Source organism: Paramisgurnus dabryanus, chromosome 3 (assembly GCF_030506205.2).
Source record: "Paramisgurnus dabryanus chromosome 3, PD_genome_1.1, whole genome shotgun sequence".
Taxonomy (NCBI): Eukaryota; Metazoa; Chordata; class Actinopteri; order Cypriniformes; family Cobitidae; genus Paramisgurnus; species Paramisgurnus dabryanus.
In genome coordinates, this window is record NC_133339.1 from 20,754,713 (window position 1) to 20,775,476 (window position 20,764).

The following is a 20,764-nucleotide window of genomic DNA, read 5'->3' on the forward strand; positions in this document are numbered from 1 at the left end:
GTCATTATGCGGTTAAATAAAATAAATAAAAGCCAAATGCTTGATCATTTTTAAGCTCCGTCATTTTCGTTATGCATTATTTGTTTTGGTTGCTTAAAAACACACACAAAAATTGTATCCGATTAATCAATTAATCGATCGATTCAGAGCTAGATTAATCGATTACAAAAGAATCGATAGCTGCAGCGCTAATAAACACTAACAATACATTTACATGGGCCGTTAGCGTTAATGCTTGACCGAAGGCCTGGCCAACAGCCAATCACAGTGGCCTTGAATAAATGTAATTGGCTGGCTCCGCACTAGGGTATTTGCATAAGGCGATCTGATTGTCTGACACACGTGTTGGCGCTTGAAAAGTTAAGAAATGTTCAACTTCTGCCGTAAGCAACGGCGGCGTCACGTCAATTCAGTTCGGCAATGTATGACGTCACCCATTCCAAGTAAATGAGAAGTGTTAATGTTTACACCCCATGTACCATAACAATGGCATCAGTTTTGGCTTATAATTCAAACCAGAATCTGTTAATGAAATGAACAAGAGGATGGATCAGATCCACCTTTGCAAACATGACTTGGATGGGGTGTTTTCCAGTGGTATGTTTAATTTTGTTATTGCCTTTTATATTTCAGATGCAATGTTATAAACCATTGAATGTGTATTACATCCAAAAAATATCGTTCACACCAGATGTTCAGTCCTAAAAGGGATTATTAGTGGATAGTGGAAAACACAACAGAATAAAGGATATTGTGAAGAGCATTGGCACCAAAATAAGCACAACAGGAAACGCTTTAATAAAAATAACTAAATATGTTCAAATAATAATCAAATACAAAATATGTTATGTTATCGTTTTTATTAACATATCTGTTTATTTAGTGAGAAAAATAGAAAATCTAGATTCTATAACCACATCATTATCTGCTGCACCATGTCATGTGAATCATTTTAAAATGAGATCATTAGTTCAACGTAGCCATGAATCATAGCATCTCCAGTTTCTAATACCATGTGATTTTGTCATTCCTTAAACAGGAAAGTTCAAACGCTTTTACGTTTATTTAAACCTGTCACAGTAATGCCACCCTAAAGTGCGCTGTAACGAAACTAGATTGCCTCTTTAAGCTTTCAGGGAAGTTAGAAGCCCTGGAGAAAACATGACTCAGTCTGCCAACGGAGAGGCATGAATTTCACCAAGAGCTAAACCTCAGTCGATACGAGGGCTTTCTGGGAAGTGTGAGCTGCCTTTGATACAAATCTCACTCTGTCTGAGGTGAATAGTGGGTCTGTTGGGTGACTCACACTTGGCAACGTTTTGACCGAAGTATGGACAGACTCGGACAAAACCGAGATATGGAGGGAAGCCGGTGTGTGTGTGTTTGCATGTATACGTTGTGCAGCCATACTCCAGTGAAAACAAACAGCAAACACAGCAAACCGGACACACACAAACACACACCACCCTCATCTATCAAACCCAGATGTGACTGTAAGACTAAGATCTACCACAAAAACACTGAAAGAACGTTCACAAAGATCTCCACCAGTGAGACCCGCTGGCATATCTGAGCTCTTAAATGGAGGAGAAAAAAACAGAAAGTCAACAAGCAGAATAAGGAGTCCTGTGTGGTACACAGATTCTCTTTAAACTCTACACCAGGGGAAAAAAGCCTTAAGCCTAATTTCACTTCAACAGCTGCTTCTGACTATTAAGATCTCTTTAATGAAAGCCTCAAGTCTCTGAGCTAAAGTACACACACACAGAAACACACTTAGCCTCTTCTAAAAATGTACAAAGTCAATATAAAAAGTCAATATGCTTGAGAGGCTTGAGTCACGCCTTCAGCTTCTTCTGATTGGTCCAGCATATTACAAATGACACTGATTTATCAAACTGCTTTTGACTTGACACTCCATCTTAAAATGGCACATAAATGCTACATCAGGGTATATGCAGAAATCATAGAGATGAATTTACTACCTTTTTACCACCTCCACAATATTTTTTACTACCAACAAGACATCAAGCAGCAGCCCTTTGGGGGGGGGGGGGTGAGAGGGGTATGCAAAGCACCACTTCCTACTTACTTCAAGGTATAAGTGTGACACTGTCACACCCATCATACATATTAAGTACAGTGAAGGGGTATGCAAAGCACCACTTCCTACTTACTTCAAGGTATAAGTGTGACACTGTCACACCCATCATACATATTAAGTACAGTGATGTTTAATTGTGAACTTTATGTATTGCCATTGTCAATTACACTGAAAAAATGATTCATTGAATTTAATCAATATTTTTAAGGTAAGTGGTTGCAATCAATTTATTTAAGCTACATTTAAACAAAAAAGATTAGTAAAGTAAAATAAAATATTAAACTTTTGATATTATATCAGATCATCTCCTGGTCTGTAAACGGCGAGAATGGCAAACTTTTCTGCTGAATTGACAATCTGCACAGGAGCCACAAAATGAAAGACATCTTTTATAACAACAACAGCAAAAACTGCCTGGATCAGCAAAGAGCAAAAACCCAAATTAACATCGGCATCTTTACTGCTTTATCACGAGATGCAAACAGCTGCAGGAGGCAAAGGGTCTGAAAGGGTCGTTGCACTGTTTATTTTGGTAAGGTAGGTACGCGATATGTTTGTATTGAGATGGATTCAGATATTCTATTGAAAACATTGTGTTGCCAGAGATGGGGACTCGAGTTTGAGACTCGGACTCGAGTGCGACTTAAGTCGCACACACAGTGACTTCAGACTCGACTTGAGACTCGACCCTCAAAGACTTCAGACTCGACTCGGACTCAAGCCGCGCGACTCGTGAACAATGTTTATTTTTAGAAAACGTCTGATGAGCTCGCTGTCATACCCCTCCCTCCGTTACCTACAACCTGACGTATCTGCTCCGCGCGCGCGGCCGCGAACATACATGTCGACTGCACCGGCTGCTGCTGTGCCATTCATCTGAAGCTTTGGGTAGTGCTGTGACGGATCCGCGGTTCGGCTCGCATGCGATTTTTGGATTAATATGCAATCTAAATAGGGTAAGATTATCATTAACGTGTTTCTAAGGCTTGCAATTGTTTAAATGGTTAAACAATTTAACCGCAAAAAGGTGCTCAGATTTCTGTACGCACATGCGTTTAAATGTGTCCGGTCCAGCTCCAGTCAGGTCCAGAGTTGCGCTACTTTGTGTCAAACTGTAGTCCATTATCATACATTTGCTGAATAGACCAATGAAAAACAATGTAACATTTTTATGTGAAGCGACTGCACTGCTGTATCTTCTTCCTGAAGCGCTGTTTGGAATTTGCACTCTGCCTGTGTTTGAGCACGCGTTAGTGCACATACAGAGAGGAGTGTTTCAAAAGTTAAGCCAAAATAAAATCTTTCTTTTCTTGACAGGGCACATACACACAAAATGATCCCACAGTATTCTTTTTCTAATAAAAACATTTTTGTTTATGTCTTAAGAAATCAGTCAGAAACCAGTCTGGGCTTATTTGTTCTTTATAAAGAGACAGTAACCTCAATTAACCTACTTAAGTCTGTGTCATTTATGTTAATCAAACAACCCAAGACAAACAGAAAATCCCTTCTATTGCTCAAAAATAATAATAATAATATTTCATTTGTACAATAAATACAGTGTTATTATCCATTTAATTTAATTTCTTTACCTAATGCTAATTTTAGACCTTACTTAATGTGCAACTTTGTTCTTTTTATAAATGTTTATAATTTCTTTATTTGTTATTAGAGTTTTACTTGTTACAACGAGACTTGAGACTTGACTTGGACTCGAGCCCAGAGACTTTAGACTTGACTTGGACTCGAGCTCAAAGACTTCAGACTTGACTCGGACTCGAGCTCAGAGACTTCAGACTTGACTCGGACTCGAGCTCAGAGACTTGTGAGCATCTCTGTTAAATGTGTGTTTGTTTACGTAACGATATAGTTACTACGTCTACCCAACCGAAAGTGTGCTTTAACTAATTCTGATGTAAACACGTTGTTTATGTTGGTTATTTTGGAAATGTTATTCACTTTGTTCTGCAAAGTTTTCTCACTGGTGAATGAGACATGAGATGTGACTGTCTAATCTGTGCGTGTTCATGTGTTTTGAAAGAGGCGTGACTCTGGATGGCGATTTGACTGGAGGGTGGGATCGTGATTTCATTGCTAGGTGGATACCGTTAACATTTTTCAAAATGTGAAACCGTACTTTTAAGACCAAAATTGTCGTGTTTATGAGGATACTTGCAAAAGCCGGGAATTTTGACGCATGTGTATATTAAGGCTAATACAATCACCAAAAATACTAACAAGATCACTGAGAAGCAGATGCACGGCTTGCACGCTTCTTTTAAACGGAAACAGCGCACGCATATAGCACTGTTGTTTGGGTTTCAACGGCTTAACATCACTTAATCACTTAAAACTGCGCTGCTTAAATACGTATACAAATGTTAAGCTTTTGTGACCACGCGCACAGCAACGTGCTGACGTGGGCACGTAACCTTGAATGGAAATACTACGAGTTAAGTGTGTGCGCTCAATCTGCACATACTGCTTAAACTTCGGCAGCAAATAATTTGCTATCAACTCTGACTCACTCAGGTCCTGTTGGCACCGTTCATATTTTTAAACTATGCTAGATGAAGATAAAACATGGAGAGACAAATATTAAGAATTTTTTTTTAACTACCAAGTCAAATTGTGTTTGTTACCTTTTATTACCTTGCAAGGGCTTCAATTTTCGTAGATTCTTTTTACTTACTTTTACTACTGCGCGGACACCCTGTACAGATGCACAGTTAAAAAACAAATGTGTATAAATTTCTTTGTTCTGATATTTTGAATAATGTTTGTAACCAAACCGTGTATGAGCCCCATTCATTTCCATAGTATTCTTTTTCCTACAATGGAAGTGAATGGGGCTCATTCTTGCAAACATTCCTCAAAACATCTTCCTTCATGTTCATCAGAACAAAGACATTTATACAGGTTTGTAACAACGTAAGAGTGGGTAAATGATGACAGATTTTTTTTTTTTTTTTGGGTGAACTATCCCTTTAAGTTTAAATCCAAGTAAACATCCTATATGTAAAGCCTCTTAAAGTGTACAGCGAGTCACGTGACCTTAAATGATCCTGTGGTGTTATTTTGAAAAAGTAGACTGTAACTTACTGCTGTTTCGATTTTTGCGGTTGGATTTGCCGCCGAGCAGCATCTTCAGACTGTTCCTGAACATGGCTGCACAGTTTTGGAGCTATAGGGAAACCTGCAGACATAGAGACAAAAAAAAATGTAAAACCCGAGCAAGTAACACCATGTACCAGCTGCCTTTGAACCTGAATTAATAAGAAAGACTGACAAAGAGGCAAATAGAGACAGCAGACAGACACACATGTACATATTGATACAGTAGATAGAAAAACAGACAGATACATACAGTACACTTTCAGATAAAAGGTACAAAAGCTGTCATTGGGGGCGGTAAAGTTCTAAAAAGTACACATTTGTACCTAAAGGGTGCATATTAGAACCTTAAAAGGTACATACTGATACCTCCAAGGTACATATCTGTACCTAATGGTAGATTTCTAATAGAGACCGTCCCAGTGAAAGATATTGCTTACCTGTGATATGCAATGCTTTTAAGTTTTAAACCCATATATAAAATCATTATTATCACTACTTAACAGAATAATTATTTTCTCTGGCTATCATAACCAGTCACGAAGAAAACGTGTGATCTCTTTGAAAATGCAGCTCGACTAGTGACGTTCACATCACACATCGACTGTGAAGCTTAGACAAAGAGACACTGAAGGGATTTGGTAAGCCTGTGTGATATACGTTTCAGGTACATAGAGCCTTGAGCCTGTTGGAACGCTGGAGCTGATAATGAGTTTCATTTCGTGGGTTTCGTCATTCTTCACTGGATTATTTTAAGACTAACTCGACACCCACACTGCGCAGGGCTCACACCCCGATGCTGTTAATTACTGCTTCATGTATGAACATTGTGTGTGTGTGTGTGTGTGTGTGTGTGTGTGCGTTTATATGTGTGAGGATAGACACACTCTTTGTTCTACTGTTGCTCGTCGAGACATTCATGTCTTTCTGGTGAAGTATTTTTCTCTTGTATGCAGTAAAGCTGTATGAATGCTATGAATATCAATGGGATTACATTTTCCTCTTTTCTCTGGTGGGTCTTTTTGCCGGTAGAATTTATATGGAAAATGCCGGACATCTGCATGTGTGTGGAGATGTGGATGTTTGTATGTGTGTGTTCATAAATTGAATAGAATAGAGTATTAAATATGTCTGAAGGGCACTCCAGGTACAATGCAACATAATTCATGGGCAGTCTGAGGATTATTTAAAGCTGCAATTCATAACTTTTTTTTGTTAAATAGAAAAAGGACATAAAAACCAATGTTCAAAACAGTCTCTCTTGATCCAGAATGTTAAATTTGCAATAATGATTTAATGAGAGCAAAACAGCCCCCCGTATTCATCATACGCCACTAAGAAATGTGCGTACCTACGCTGATATTCTCTCTTGAATGCAGAGGAGTCTAATGCTGCTTTTCCATTGCATAGCACCACACGGGTCACTTTACTTTGGCTTGGTTAGCTTTTCCATTGAGTTTAGTAGCACTTCAGAGAGGGTGGGATTAAAGGTGTGTCGTTATGATTGAACTGCCTACTGCTGTGACATCATACAAAAAATGGGAGCGAGCATCGTTGGAATGCAATGTTTCCTATACATCAACCACAAAATCAAAATTGACCACCACAAATAGATGTTTGCACATTGTGTTTATCTCTATACCTTGGGAAGGAGATGTGGCATAAACAGTCGATACAAATAAAGAGAATATGAAGTTGTATTTCATTGCTCTATTAGCGAAGTGTAATTTATTTGGCAACACTATTGGCGCTTTTCCACTGCATAGGACCCCACGGTTTGGTTTAGTTTGGGTCGGGTCAGCATACTTTTGGGAGCTTTTCCATTAGGTGCACAATGTGGTACACAATACTTTTTTTCGTACCACCTCGGCTGGGGTTCCAAGCGACCCGAGCTGATACCAAACGTGACGTGAAAACACAGTAGATCACTGACTGGTCTGAGAAAATCGTCACTACAGCGTCATCGCTATAATGTAAAATATTAGCTTTACCTCAGTGCTAGCTTGCATTGTATAGAGCAAACATGTTGCCTTCTGTGCTCTGCTATAAGTTCCCAAAACTCCCTTTTAGCGATGAAAAACATCCACAGGTTGAGAATCAGGGGCACCATAAAAGTTTTTTCCATTCTTGCAGTTTGTGGCGGAACATTCACGACACGCACGTTCGCATATATGCTTAAATGAAACTAAAATGAGGCTCGGCAGAGTGCCGTCGAATGACGCCACGGGTGTTTGAACTGAAATTGTCATGTGAGACAGAGGTAACGTTAGTGATAAACGCGATGTGCAAACATCTATTTGGTGGCCAATGTTAAATTTGTGGCGGACTGAGAAATAAATGAATGTATGGGAATATACAAAGGCGATCTCACTTGTATGAGGTCACAGCAGTATGCAGCGCAAATATAATGACACGCCTATAATCCCTCCCACTACGAGGTGATACTAAACTCGATGGAAAAGCTTACCACGCCAAAGTGAGGTGAGCTGACCCGACCCAAACTAAACTAAACCGTGGGGTACTATGCAATAAAAAAGCGCCATTAGAGAGACAATTGCGCAACTTTCTCTAGAGTATATATATCTAGAGTTCTGATCTTTAAAGGGAATAGGGCATAGGGATGATCACTTTCCATTGGAATTCGCCCCTTAACATTTATTAAGCGGGAACATATATCCATATCCATCCATATATCCATATCTATATCCATCCATCTATCTTTCCATCCATCTATCTTTCCATCCATCTATCTCTATATCGATCCATATCCATATCCATCCATCTATATATCCATCCATATCCATCCATATCCATCCATATCCATCCATCTAGATCCATATCCATCCATCTATATATCCATCCATATCAATATCTATCTATCTATCTATCCATCCATATCAATATCTATCTATCTATCTATCCATCCATATCAATATCCATCCATATCCATCCATCCATCCATCCATCCATATCCATATCTATCTATCCATCTATCAATATATCCATCTATCTCTCTATCTATCTCCCTATATCTATCCATCCATCCATCTATCCATCCATCCATCTATCCATCTATCCATCTATCCATCCATCCATCTATCCATCCATCCATCTATCCATCCATCCATCTATCCATCCATCCATCTATCCATCCATCTATATCTATATCTATATCTATATATATCTATCCATCTATCAATATATCCATCTATCTCTCTATCTATCTCCCTATATCTATCCATCCATCCATCTATCCATCCATCCATCTATCCATCCATCCATCCATCCATCTATCCATCCATCCATCTATCCATCCATCCATCTATCCATCCATCCATCTATCCATCCATCCATCTATCCATCTATCCATCTATCCATCCATCCATCTATCCATCCATCCATCTATCCATCTATCCATCCATCCATCTATCTTTCCATCCATCTATCTTTCCATCCATCTATCTTTCCATCCATCTATCTCTATATCTATCCATATATATATATATATATATCCATCCATCCCTATATCCATCCATCCCTATATCCATCCATCCCTATATCCATCCATCCCTATATCCATCCATCCCTATATCCATCCATCCCTATATCCATCCATCCCTATATCCATCCATCTATCCATCCATCCATCCATCCATCCATCTATCCATCCATCCCTATATCCATCCATCCCTATATCCATCCATCCATATATCCATCCATCTCTATCTCTATCTCCATCCATCTCTATCTCTATCTCCATCCATCTCTATCTCCATCCATCCATCCATCCATCCATCTATCCATCTATCAATATATCCATCTATCTATCCATCTATCTCTCTATCTATCTCCCTATATCTATCCATCTATCTATCTATCCATATCTATCTATCCATCTATCCATCCATCCTTCCATCCATCTATTTATTTGTCTATTTATCTAGCCTACACTTAGTAAAAAAGGTCAAATAAATGCTTGTTTTCAAAGTCACCAAGTAATCATGTTAAATAATCTGGATTATGATTTTTCCCATAATCGAGCAGCCTTACTTAATTCGAAGCATTGATATAATATTTGTATATGGTACCCCCTACCCCCAAAGAATTCATTCAATTTATTTGTTTACCCAAGCATAGATTTTTATATACTAGAAAATAATTACCAGCGTACCAGCATAGGCCACGAATGCCATATCTGTTTATTACTACAGCAGTAATAAAGCTCTGGAATATTCGGCCAACAGAAAGATGCAAGTGAGACTAAGCAAACTGTAGCTGCAGTCTTAAATTAATGATATTGTAGAAAAACATGGTTCAAGACAGGTTAAAAGAAGACAAGAAAAAGACGGATGATGAGACAGAGGCGTGTAACGTCTTTTGAATATAGATGAGCGAGAAACTGCAGGGTGACCTTATCCTGAGGCCAGGCTTCTGCAGATGATGAGTAACAGAGAAGACGTAACTCCACTTGGAGAGTGAACCGTGTCTAACCATAAGAACAAGAAGACTGATGCTATTCCCCTAAGCGGTTTCTCGCACTCAGACATACGACTTAATGAGACCCTGATGTCTGTAGAAAAGCTGACAAAGTAATGAGACACTTGGATTCAAAGTTGCGAAGGTAAAAAAGGGTATCTGCAATGCAGTAATCCTTCCGTCCTGTTCATAAGCATTACACTGATTCAAATGACTTTGTCCAAACATTTTCAGGAGTATGGTGGAGTGCAGATTTCAGATGTTTCACATATAAAGCTATCGTTCTGTACAGCATGTGGCTTCAGAACACTACAGCACATATGACCAAAGTTTATAATACTTTTGAGGTGTTTTCTACTATACATTGGACAACATTCAACCTACCTTCAACATTGTGTTCTTTGAAAGAAAGTTAAAAAGGGGCAAAATCTCATTTAAATCACTCTAAATGCAGTAATACTTTAGGAATTCACATTGTTGAAATCATTCTTTGAGCAGTTATGTTTCTAGCTAAAACTTAATTTCACTCTTTCAATGGGAAATTTAACACAGCTTGAAATGGTTGTCATCTTAGAAAAACAATGTCAAACAATTTAGACTTTTAAGCATGACATGCTAAACAGATTAGGTCAATATTAAAGGTTTAGTAAATTTTCTTTAAAAAAATCCAGAAAATTTGCTCACCACCATGTCATCCAAAATGTTGATGTCTTTCTTTGTTCAGTCGAGAAGTTTTTTGAGAAAAACATTCCAGTATTTTTCTCATTTTAATGGACTTTAATGGACCCCAACACTTAACACTTAACTCAACACTTAACAGTTTCTTTCAACTGAGTTTCAAAGGACTCTAAACGATCCCAAACGAGGCATAAGGGTCTTATATAGCGAAATGATTGTCATTTTTAACAAGAAAAAAAAAATGCACTTTTAAACCACAATTTCTCATCTATCTCCGGTCCTGTGATGCGCCAGGGCGACCTGATATATTAAAAGTGCAAGCTGACTTCAGTTAGGACAACTCTATGACTAGACATAAGAGCTGTCTGGGAAACCACCCTTGTAAGTCGATTTGAATAAAATGTCTGCCAAATGCATACATGTAATATAAATGTAAACAGTGAATAACAGATACAACATACGTTTTATAAAACACCGGAATTCTCATTATGTCTGATTGATAGTTTAGACATCTGCAATCCGAGCAGGCTGCGGAAATAAAGCTTCCTCAAATCTTACACACCTGGAAAGGCGTGCAACATCAAAATAATGAGACTTACACACTCTATCAGTTACAAAATTATCCCCATCAAACCAAAGACAGTCTGAGATTTTCTAAACCTGCCATCAGTTAAGAAACAGCTTGCTTGATCAGATTCAAAGCAGCCCGAGGAAGAAACCCAGGTTTTAATTCACTGCAAAAAACAACAAAGCACAGACTACCTCTGAAGGTATCCAGTCACAAGTCATCAGCTTGAATCACGATGATGGAATCTTCCGGACTGATGGGCCACAGCAGGTGGGTTGCCATGTTGGTTTTCAAAAATTCATTTCTGTTTCGGAGATGTGGCATGTAAATCTACAGGTTTTTTCTCTGTACTTTGCAGGTTGTGCACGAACGGTCAAATACGAATATGATTGTTTTTAATGCGCCACCGCAGGGTTAAGGCTACTGTTCATTTAATGCTTTTTCACTGTTTTATGTAAAATATACATGAAAATTATTTTGTATGTCATTCTGACCGTTTTGGTAATTCGGTATTTAGAATTATATATAATATAAGTAGGGCTGCATAACAATCAATCGTTTGCAGAATAAAAGTTTTGGTTTAATATATGTTTGTGTCCTGTGTATAATAATTAAATATAAAAATAAATAAACACACACACATGCATGAATAATTTAAGGAAAAAACATTATATATTAAGTATTTATATATATGTTCAAATGTGTATATACACACACACATGTAAACATTTCTTAAATACATACATGCATGTGTGTGTATTTATATAAACAATTATTATACACAGTACAAAAACATATCTGAAGTAAACAAAAACTTTTCTTCTGCAAACGATTAATCGCGATTAATTGTTATGCACCCCTAAATTTAAGTATTTAGAGTTAACGCCGGGTTTTCTGTTTTTGTCAAAACTCTTAACCCGAATTAGTTGACAAAGAAATTTGCACGAAATCGTTTTAGTTGTTTACACAGGGTGAAACTAAACATGTTAAGTTGTAGTAACATAGAACCTATAGTGGGTGAAAAATAAAATACCCATTAGTTGTCTTTACTATAAAGCATTAGTTCACATTATAATTGATAAATGGACATGTAACAAAAATAGTAAATTTAACTTAAAATTTTAAGTTGATTTAATTTGTGATATCAATTGCTCTGTTCAAATCTCCCCAAGTTCAAAGATTTTCTATTTTTAATTCCTTTATATTACTTTTGGTGTTATAAATGGTATTATTCAAGAAATTCATGACAATCATTGAATAAGTCAATCATTGAATAAACTTGATTCTCCACAGAAACATGAAACTGCATTTTTGACGCATTGTCAGTACTGTGGAGAGAAAGACATTAAAATGTGCTAAAAAGGGGTTTGTGTAAGTAAACACTAATTACCTCAACGGTGACTTCACAAGTTTAAAATTTACAACATCAATAATATAAGAGCTTAGACATCTATGACATTTTATTAACAAATATGTAAGCATTTAAAGTTCTTATCAGTTCTTATTCTGTGAAAAAGGATTAATAATCAAAATATTTAGTCGCAAAAGATTAAGGGATTTCCTCACAAAATGTACTGATAATTTTAAGTTTACTATACTTAAATGTTTTAGCTTAATGAATTTTGTATGCTTGAAAGACTCCTCGTCGGTAAGTGCATTTTATTACACAACATTTACATTTATTCATTTAGCTGACGCTTTTATCCAAAGCGACTTACAATTGCTATATATGTCAGAGGTTGCACGCCTCTTGAGCAACTAGGGCTTAAGTGTCTTGCTCACGGACACAATGGTGTGTGTCACAGTGGATTCGAACCCGGGTCTCTTACACCAAAGGCATGTGTCTTATCTACTGCGCCATCACCACCCCTACACAACAACTATTCAGTATTTAGGCTAAACAAAAGAAATCACTCCCCTAAGTGCGTGACGACACATGAAAACTATCAATTGTAAGAGATGTATTTGTGCTTTTAGTGGCATCAAACAGAATAGGAGAAATAATGACTGGCTTCAAGCAGGCTTCCTAGTCACTTTCCCTCAGCTTCCAATTGGTTAAAACAAAGTGGATGTCTCGCCTCAAACTCTCGCCTGAGAGAAATTTGTCTCATTACAGATTCTAGGGCTGTTGCAGAGTAAAAACTGTGATTTCTCAAGACACCCATTTTTACTAATATCTGTCAGGTAGGTAAATACATTTTATATTTTATGAATGCTATTCTGAATGCATAAAATAACAGCAGCAACCTGTAACTTCTATTTTGGTTAAGAATAAAACAAAAATTTGTAATAAGTGTTTAAAAAAACTCTCCTACCTTATTACAATTCACAACGGTATGCTTTGAACAATGTTTGAGCTGTAAGGTCATAATTTGTGGGAAATGTCATAAGTTTCTCAATTAACAAAGATATGCAATTGAAGTGACCTGCAATTTCAAGGTTAAAACAGAGATGGCGATAGAGAGTCAAAAGTTTTTTCGCTCCTAGGACTTTTTCCTACCCAACTAAAAAAAACGCCAGGAGGTATTTCAACCACTGGGGAGTCAGATGACATTGGCTTAACTTAGCACCATCTTCTATGCGTTACATTATTAATAAGCTCACTAGTACCATTTAATCTTAGCCACTGTATTTTGCTGCTTACAGTATGTTGTCCATCTATTTTCTGTGTTTTCTCCTGCATATATTAATGTAAAGCTGCTTTGAAACAATTAAACAATTATGAAAAGCTATCATGCAAAAAAACAACACAATTTGTTGCAAAGATTTGAGATTTGGCTGTTTTATGCATAATTTAATGCTTACGATAAATTGCAACAATACAAGTAAATCTTAGATGAACCAGCTAGCTTCAGCAGTCAAAAATCATACTGACACATTTAAATCTGCATTGGTAAGGAAATCTATGGAAGTCAATGGGTATCGTCAACTGTGTGATTACCATCATTTATCAAAATATCTTATTTTGTGTTCAACAGAATAAAGAAACTCATACAGATTAAGAACAACATAAGGTAAACGATGACACTTGGTCATTTTTGGGTGAACTATCCCTTTAACCAGTCAAAAACACGAGTTTTCCAAATGTTGCACATTTACTTTAGAGCTGCCGCAGGCATATCAAACTTGCTGGACTGAGCCACTGCTCTGAGTTTGATGGATTCAACAGGAGCACAGTGACTAAGAGCCAACAGGCACAGCATTTTATGTTTAATACAGCCTCCCGTTGACTAATGCCTCCCACAGCGCAGTGTTACAGGAATCACACGCTGTTTGTGTTCTACTGCACTACAAAGCCAATGAACTGAAAGCATGTGTGTGTGTTTAGGGGTTGTTGACAATGGGTGCTGTCTCGTGACTATGATATTTGGGTCATGTGCAATGAAACATCACACACACGAGAAGAACAAAGAATGAGAGATGGCTAAGGATGATGAGAACATGAACTCACACAACAGACACATGACACTGTATAAACACACATTTTCGGGTCTAGCATTGGGAAAGCTATGTTTAAGCCTGTGGACGCATTTAAAGTCCCCTTGAACAGCGTGGCTTGTGTTTTCCAGTTTGAATACATTGTATATTGGCATTTCATACAGAAATAAAACTCGCAGCAATCTGAAAGATGCTCTGCCCGAACCGTCTAGCTGACATCTTCAGAAAAAGTCGAATTACATTTTCAGATTTTGATTGAAGTTTATGATGGCACATTATATATTTTTTAATAAAGACCCACATGGAAAATTTTTTATAATGAACATTGCAATATTTCATTAAAAAATAAGAATTGTCAGTTTTGATTTCATGGGACTTTAAAGTTGTTCAGCTGCTGTAAAATCAATAAAGTGATTAGCAATGCAAAGCGCAACAACTGTTAAGCAACTTGCAGAGAAACAATTCAGGAAGTTTGACCTGAGATTTTTTATTGCTTGAGAAAACACCTCACACAGAGTGAGGAAGGACATACGGCTAACACACACACACAATCATAAAGCTACACAAACACGCAGCGCCTTCCCTTTGTTTATATCACTTCCTGTCCAAATACAAAACAGAAGCTCTAAAGTGCTTGCAGAAACCTGGGCTCAAAACTAAGAATAAGATCTTCAAATAAACATGAGAGCCTTCATTGTGCAGTTTTTAACAGTTTCATCTACTCACGGTTCCTGGTTGTCTGGGCTAAGAAGAAGTTTCAAAACAAACACCATGTGCATACAAACGCAGCAACTAGTGCTTTCTAGTTCAAAGAAAATTCCCAATGTAGCGGCTTGAAACGAAGGGCCAGATTTACTAACAGCTTGTGTCAGCAAACTATAATTCAAAAATATTGTTTGCAAGCCATGTTATTTTTTATTTGCTGGTGGAAACTACACTGTCAGAAATAAAGGTACAAAACTGTACCTTCTCTGTCACTGGGGCTGTACCCTTTCAAAAAGTACAGCTTTGCACCTAAGGATTTCATTTTAGTACCTCATACTGGGACCAAATAGAGCTTATTAGTACCTCAAAAATATATATTAGTATCTCAAAGGTACATATTGCTACTAAATTTTTACATATCTGTACCTAATGGTCCATACAATTACCTTTTTAAATGGTGCTGCCACACTGACAGCTAGGGTACATAGTTTGACTTTTTTCTAACAATGTAGGTCCTAAAGGTACAGTAATCTACCCAAAATTGGTACCAAACGGAAACTTAGGGTACAGCCCCAGTGACAGAAAAGGTGCAGTTTTGTACCTTAATTTTTGACAGTGTAGGAGAAGTCACACAATACCATAATTATTTTTTATCCTCCAGCTCTTTTGGTGTACTATGGCTTCATAAGCTGGGATTTCACACTGCAAATTTTCCTCTGCGATGTCCGTGGTGCTGAACTCAAGCTCATCAGGTGTTAGTAGATCACCTGCACCTCATCAGCTCTGCTTATTTGGGACCCAAAACTAATTTGCGCTGCTCTTAGTAGACTGCATTGGTTATTATGGAAATCAGCTGTTGTGCCTGTGTTATTTAAAGGAACAGCATGTAAGAAATTTATATCAATTAATCATTAAATGGCCCTGATATGTCACTAGACATTAAGAAATCATTTTCATTTCAAATACTTATATCACTGACAACAGTGGTCTAGCCAGGATATTATCATTTAAAAAGTGGAGTTGCAGCCCTCAACTGATGTTTATGTTGTCGTTTTGTGTATTGGCCACCAGCTGTGTGATTGCAGTAGCAGTTTTGGCCACAATCCTACATTATGTTCCTTTAATCTGCACCTTTTTAGTAAATAACTGCAGATATTATCACTCTCATCTGTGCTTTTTGGAATTGGACTGTAATTTGCCCATTTAGTAAATCTGGCCCTAAATCTGACTAATAAAACCCGGGCCCCTTGATACCTAAAACAGTGTTAAAGCCGACCAATCAGATTCAAACCAAGGCTGACCCGGCTGAGACTAAATAAACAGTATGCATTTCTATTATAAAGGGACATCAGCGGAGCCATGCAGGTGTGCCATTGTGCATTAGTCAAAGTCATTATGGTTCATCAATAAAGCTGTGAACACAGTTTACATAAAGATCACACAGGTATAGTCAAACACTGCACAGTGACTCAATTCAAAACCTTAAAAATAGCATTTAGCAAGACTAAATACCAGAGTAAATCACAATGCCCCCTTCCGAGAAGACCAACACAGCTGGTCACCTGCATGTGTTAAATGTGTACTGTAGTTTGTTTTTAAAAGCAGCTTTACTAGAAAGACCAAGAAGGTACAGTAGATCAGCTTTACCATGCAAGTATTAAAGGAGACCGAGTCCACCAACTACTGTACACCAGCATTAAACCAAACTACACCAGTATTGAATATAAATGAAAAGAGAGCTGGTATTCAGAAACAAACAGACTTGATTTTTTTAAGGTTGTCTTGAAGATTAAATAAACTCACAGAGCATGAGTTTTGCTTATGGCTTACAAGCATAGAAAACATCCATTTAATTTAAGAGTGCAATTCTTTCTACAAAACTAAAGTCTACATAATTATATGTGCCTTTGCTACAAGCTACTTTGAAGGGTAATAATCCCTAGTAAATAGAAGTTTTATCTAACAAATTGCAAATCAGATCAACTAAAGCAAAAAGAGTGAACCAGCAGGGCAGCTGAAGAGGGGATGAGAGGTGGCGAGGGGCATTAGGTATTGCACAGCTGAGGGTTTTGAACAGATTTAATAGAGAGTCTGATATCAAAGAGTCTACACATCTTCAAAAAGAGCCCTCGCCTGTTTGTTCGTCCTGCTTTTCAAAGAATTCTGCTTCACTTCTTTCTTTGATTCACACAGTTGAAATATTGTAATTGGCCAGTGTCTCCTTGCCTTTCACAGCTGATGTGAATGCCTTTAAGCTTCTGTGTAAGTTCTGACAGTTTTACTCATGGCTATAAAGTCTGACAGTCTGAGCTGAGGGATGTCTTGTAAATACACTCCCTATAGAACAGATCAATTGAATGGGTTTTGATCACTAGATAAAGTTATAGTTTTAGCAGATGCTAAATAAGACAAAGCGATTAATGTGTAAACTTGAAATCAATATGTGACCCCATCTGTGAAATCCAGGCTAAAGTCACATGATCTGAGTTTAGAGCAACAAAGTTTGTTTTCACTCATTGACAGGGCCTTACTAAGTCAATATTAAAAATATCAAGGTTATTTTTCACAAAATGCCTTAAAAATTATGTAGAAACGGTAAATCACAAAAAAATGAATTTAGCTGTTTTTTCACAGTCTGGGTCATATGTGTGAACCAAAGCTCAATTGAAGCAGCATTCTATTAGCATTACTAATGGCATGGGTTCGATTCCCAGAGAACGCTCATACTGATTAAAAGTACTTTTATTTTGTAGTGTACTGTAAGTTGCTTGGGGAAAAAAAGTGTCTGCCAAATACATAAAATGTAATATAAATGACATTCCCTTGTCATTCAAACATATGACTTAAAGGAACAGTATGTAAGAAATTTATATCAATTAATCATTAAATGGCCCTGAAATGTCACTAGACATTAAGAAATCCTTTTCATTTCAAATACTTATATCACTGACAACACCAGTCCGGCCAGGATATTGTCATTTAAAAAGTGGAGTTGCAGCCCTCAACTGATGTTTATGTTGTCGTTTGGTATATTGGCCACCAGCTGTGTGATTGCAGTACCAGTTTTAGCCACACGTTTTGTGATTGCAATACCAGTTTTGGCCACAATCCTACATACTGTTCCTTTAAGTTAAGCTACAGTACAGCCAAGGCCATCTCATGGCAATTCGTACGTATTTTACGTGGTGGCTAATTCGCATTAATTTGTATGACCACATTCGTGCATTTTTGTACGATTTGCCTTGACCTCTGTGCTGTTGGAGTTCGGGGTGTTTTTTGTTATTGTTGTTTTTATGATAGTTGTATGATTAACTTTATATGAATTCGTACGAAATAGCCAACTCGTACAATATGTACAAATTCGTGAGATGACAGCAGGCTGGTACAGCAAAAAAAAGAAAAAAGGCATTGCTAAATCACAATAACTTAAATGTATTAAACAAATACACAGTTTTAACAGCTTTTTTGTTTGTACTCTCCTTAAAAGTGCTTTTATAAATATCTTTATTTTTATTATTATTTATTTTCTTTGTTATTATATTTTATATCTACATTTATTTTTGTATTTTATGTTTAATTTGTTTAAATTGTTGGATCTTTCTTTTCTTGTATAGTCTAGAAGTAAATTTTTTATGTTTTGTATATACCCTTGGCATTTATGTTCGTGTTGTTCAAGCATTAAAAAAAAATCAGGCTGGTACAGCACAATAACTCTATTAAACTAATACAAGCACATGGCGCACACATTGCTATAGCCTTAGTAAAACAAAGTTTTATTAATAAAACTTTTGCCATAAATTATACAGCGCATCGTGAATGTGTTAGCATTTAGCCTAGACCCATTAATTCCTATGGTACCAAACAGGGAAGCCACCAAACACTTCCGTGTTTTCCATATTCAAAAGACTGTTACATGAGGAGTTGTACCAGTAAGTATGGTGCCACAAAATAAAACTTTTTTTTGGTACCATAGGAATGAAAGGGGCTAGGGTAAATGCTAACACATTTTGTGTGCACTGTACAGCGCGTCATGAGCTGTACAGTGCACGCAAGATAGGTATGCATTAATTCGTCTAGGTTGACTTAATAACATAGTTTAATATGGCAAAATGGTTGACTATTCCTGTAGCCTCTTATGGAACGGCTGAAATTCCACAAGGGGGCGCATTTGTTCCTCAGACGTTGCACAATAAACATGACATCCGAATATATTCATTATAAATCATGAATGAAAAGTGAGATTCGAACGAATGTCTGTTAGTGAACTTATTGTATACACTATTTATATCGTAATTCGGTCAGAAACGTCAAGATTGTGAGATGAACAAATCGTTTTGGATTAAAAGGCTTGGATATTCCATTTCCTTGGACTTTTGGGGATTTATGAACAATTTGTTTTGGACAATTTCACCGAAGCGGATAAATGAAAGATTTTGAAGGTAAGTAAATATCCTAAATCGGCGCCGCCCGGTTCAGGTAACTAACAACTAGATTACAGTTTTATGACTGCTAAAAATCATATTATGCTTTCTGTGTGCGCTTAATGGAATCCCGAAAGTCTAAGCTTTACAACGATGTGTCGCATGACCGTATATTTTGAAGATTTAATGCTTCAAAGTTACAATGACGTAATGCAGCCTCACGTGCAAGGGAGGGGGTGTGCCGTGTACGGCACAGTGTTCCTTATCAGGTTAACCTTTCTCCAGCACTAGTAACAGCATTGCAAACCGCAGACTGCTATTTGAAACAGGATTATTTACTTAATGACTAACACTCAAAATGTTGTTTTATCTTCCCACATAATGGCTTTGTTCATGTCAGATGTTTTTTCTAGAATGACACTGAACTTTCTCTTTGTTTTTCTGGCTTTAAAATGGCAGTGGTTATAAATTGTGCTACCGCTGGTGCTGAAAGGACTTGAAATTTATGGCCCTACAGCTACACAGCTTTAAGTGTTCGTCTAAAACTGAAATGCCGACGTTACTTCAGATCAATGCATCAGTCCAGGGCCAGAATAAATTTGCGATTAGTATATTCCAATACAATATTTTTGTTTTTTACATAAAGGAATGTTTCATATTCAATTTAACTTTGTTATTTTCAGCTCCACATAAACGATGAAGTTATATGAGCTCTTGATATCCACGCATTTACAAACTTTATGACTTTTGTTATAACGGTAAAATATAGACGATATAGGCAAAATATATTACTTAATTAAATTTAAATCAGTAAATTTATTCTTGTAGCTATAGTGGGTGTTTTTAAACATTTATTGTCTGCATACTTTTCTTGATTTACTATAACCGTTTTTAAAACAAATGAGAATAAATCTAAATTGTTTTCTGTGGCTACCAACTTTATTTTATAAACACTGTTGATTTAGTTCAACTTGAATTAAATCCAAAAACATTTCTATAAGCTTTCAAGCTTTAATAGCATAACATTTACATTTATTCATTTAGAAGACACGTTTATCCAAAGTGAAAAATGAGAGAGCATTTAACACTTTGTCTAAGGAGCCACAATAAGTATAGTCTACACAGCTATGTTAGATAAACAACATAGAGGACATATGTAAGATGCCCTTTATAAGTATAAAGACAATAAAGAAAATCAATGTGGGCCGCAGAAGAAGAACCATTTACACACACAGCTCCAGGAAATGGCTTAAGGATATA

At 36.9% G+C, this 20,764-nt stretch overlaps 1 protein-coding gene across 1 annotated transcript in view; it reads right to left on the bottom strand.

Moving 5' to 3' along the window:
* Window positions 1-20,764, bottom strand: part of tanc2a (tetratricopeptide repeat, ankyrin repeat and coiled-coil containing 2a) — a 147,824-nt gene that overhangs the window by 75,334 nt on the left and 51,726 nt on the right. Inside the window, exon 3 of the mRNA XM_065252741.2 lies at window positions 5,207-5,300. Within this exon, the coding sequence (XP_065108813.1) occupies window positions 5,207-5,270 (64 nt within the window). The 5' untranslated portion in view covers window positions 5,271-5,300. The remainder of the gene's footprint in view (window positions 1-5,206; window positions 5,301-20,764) is intronic.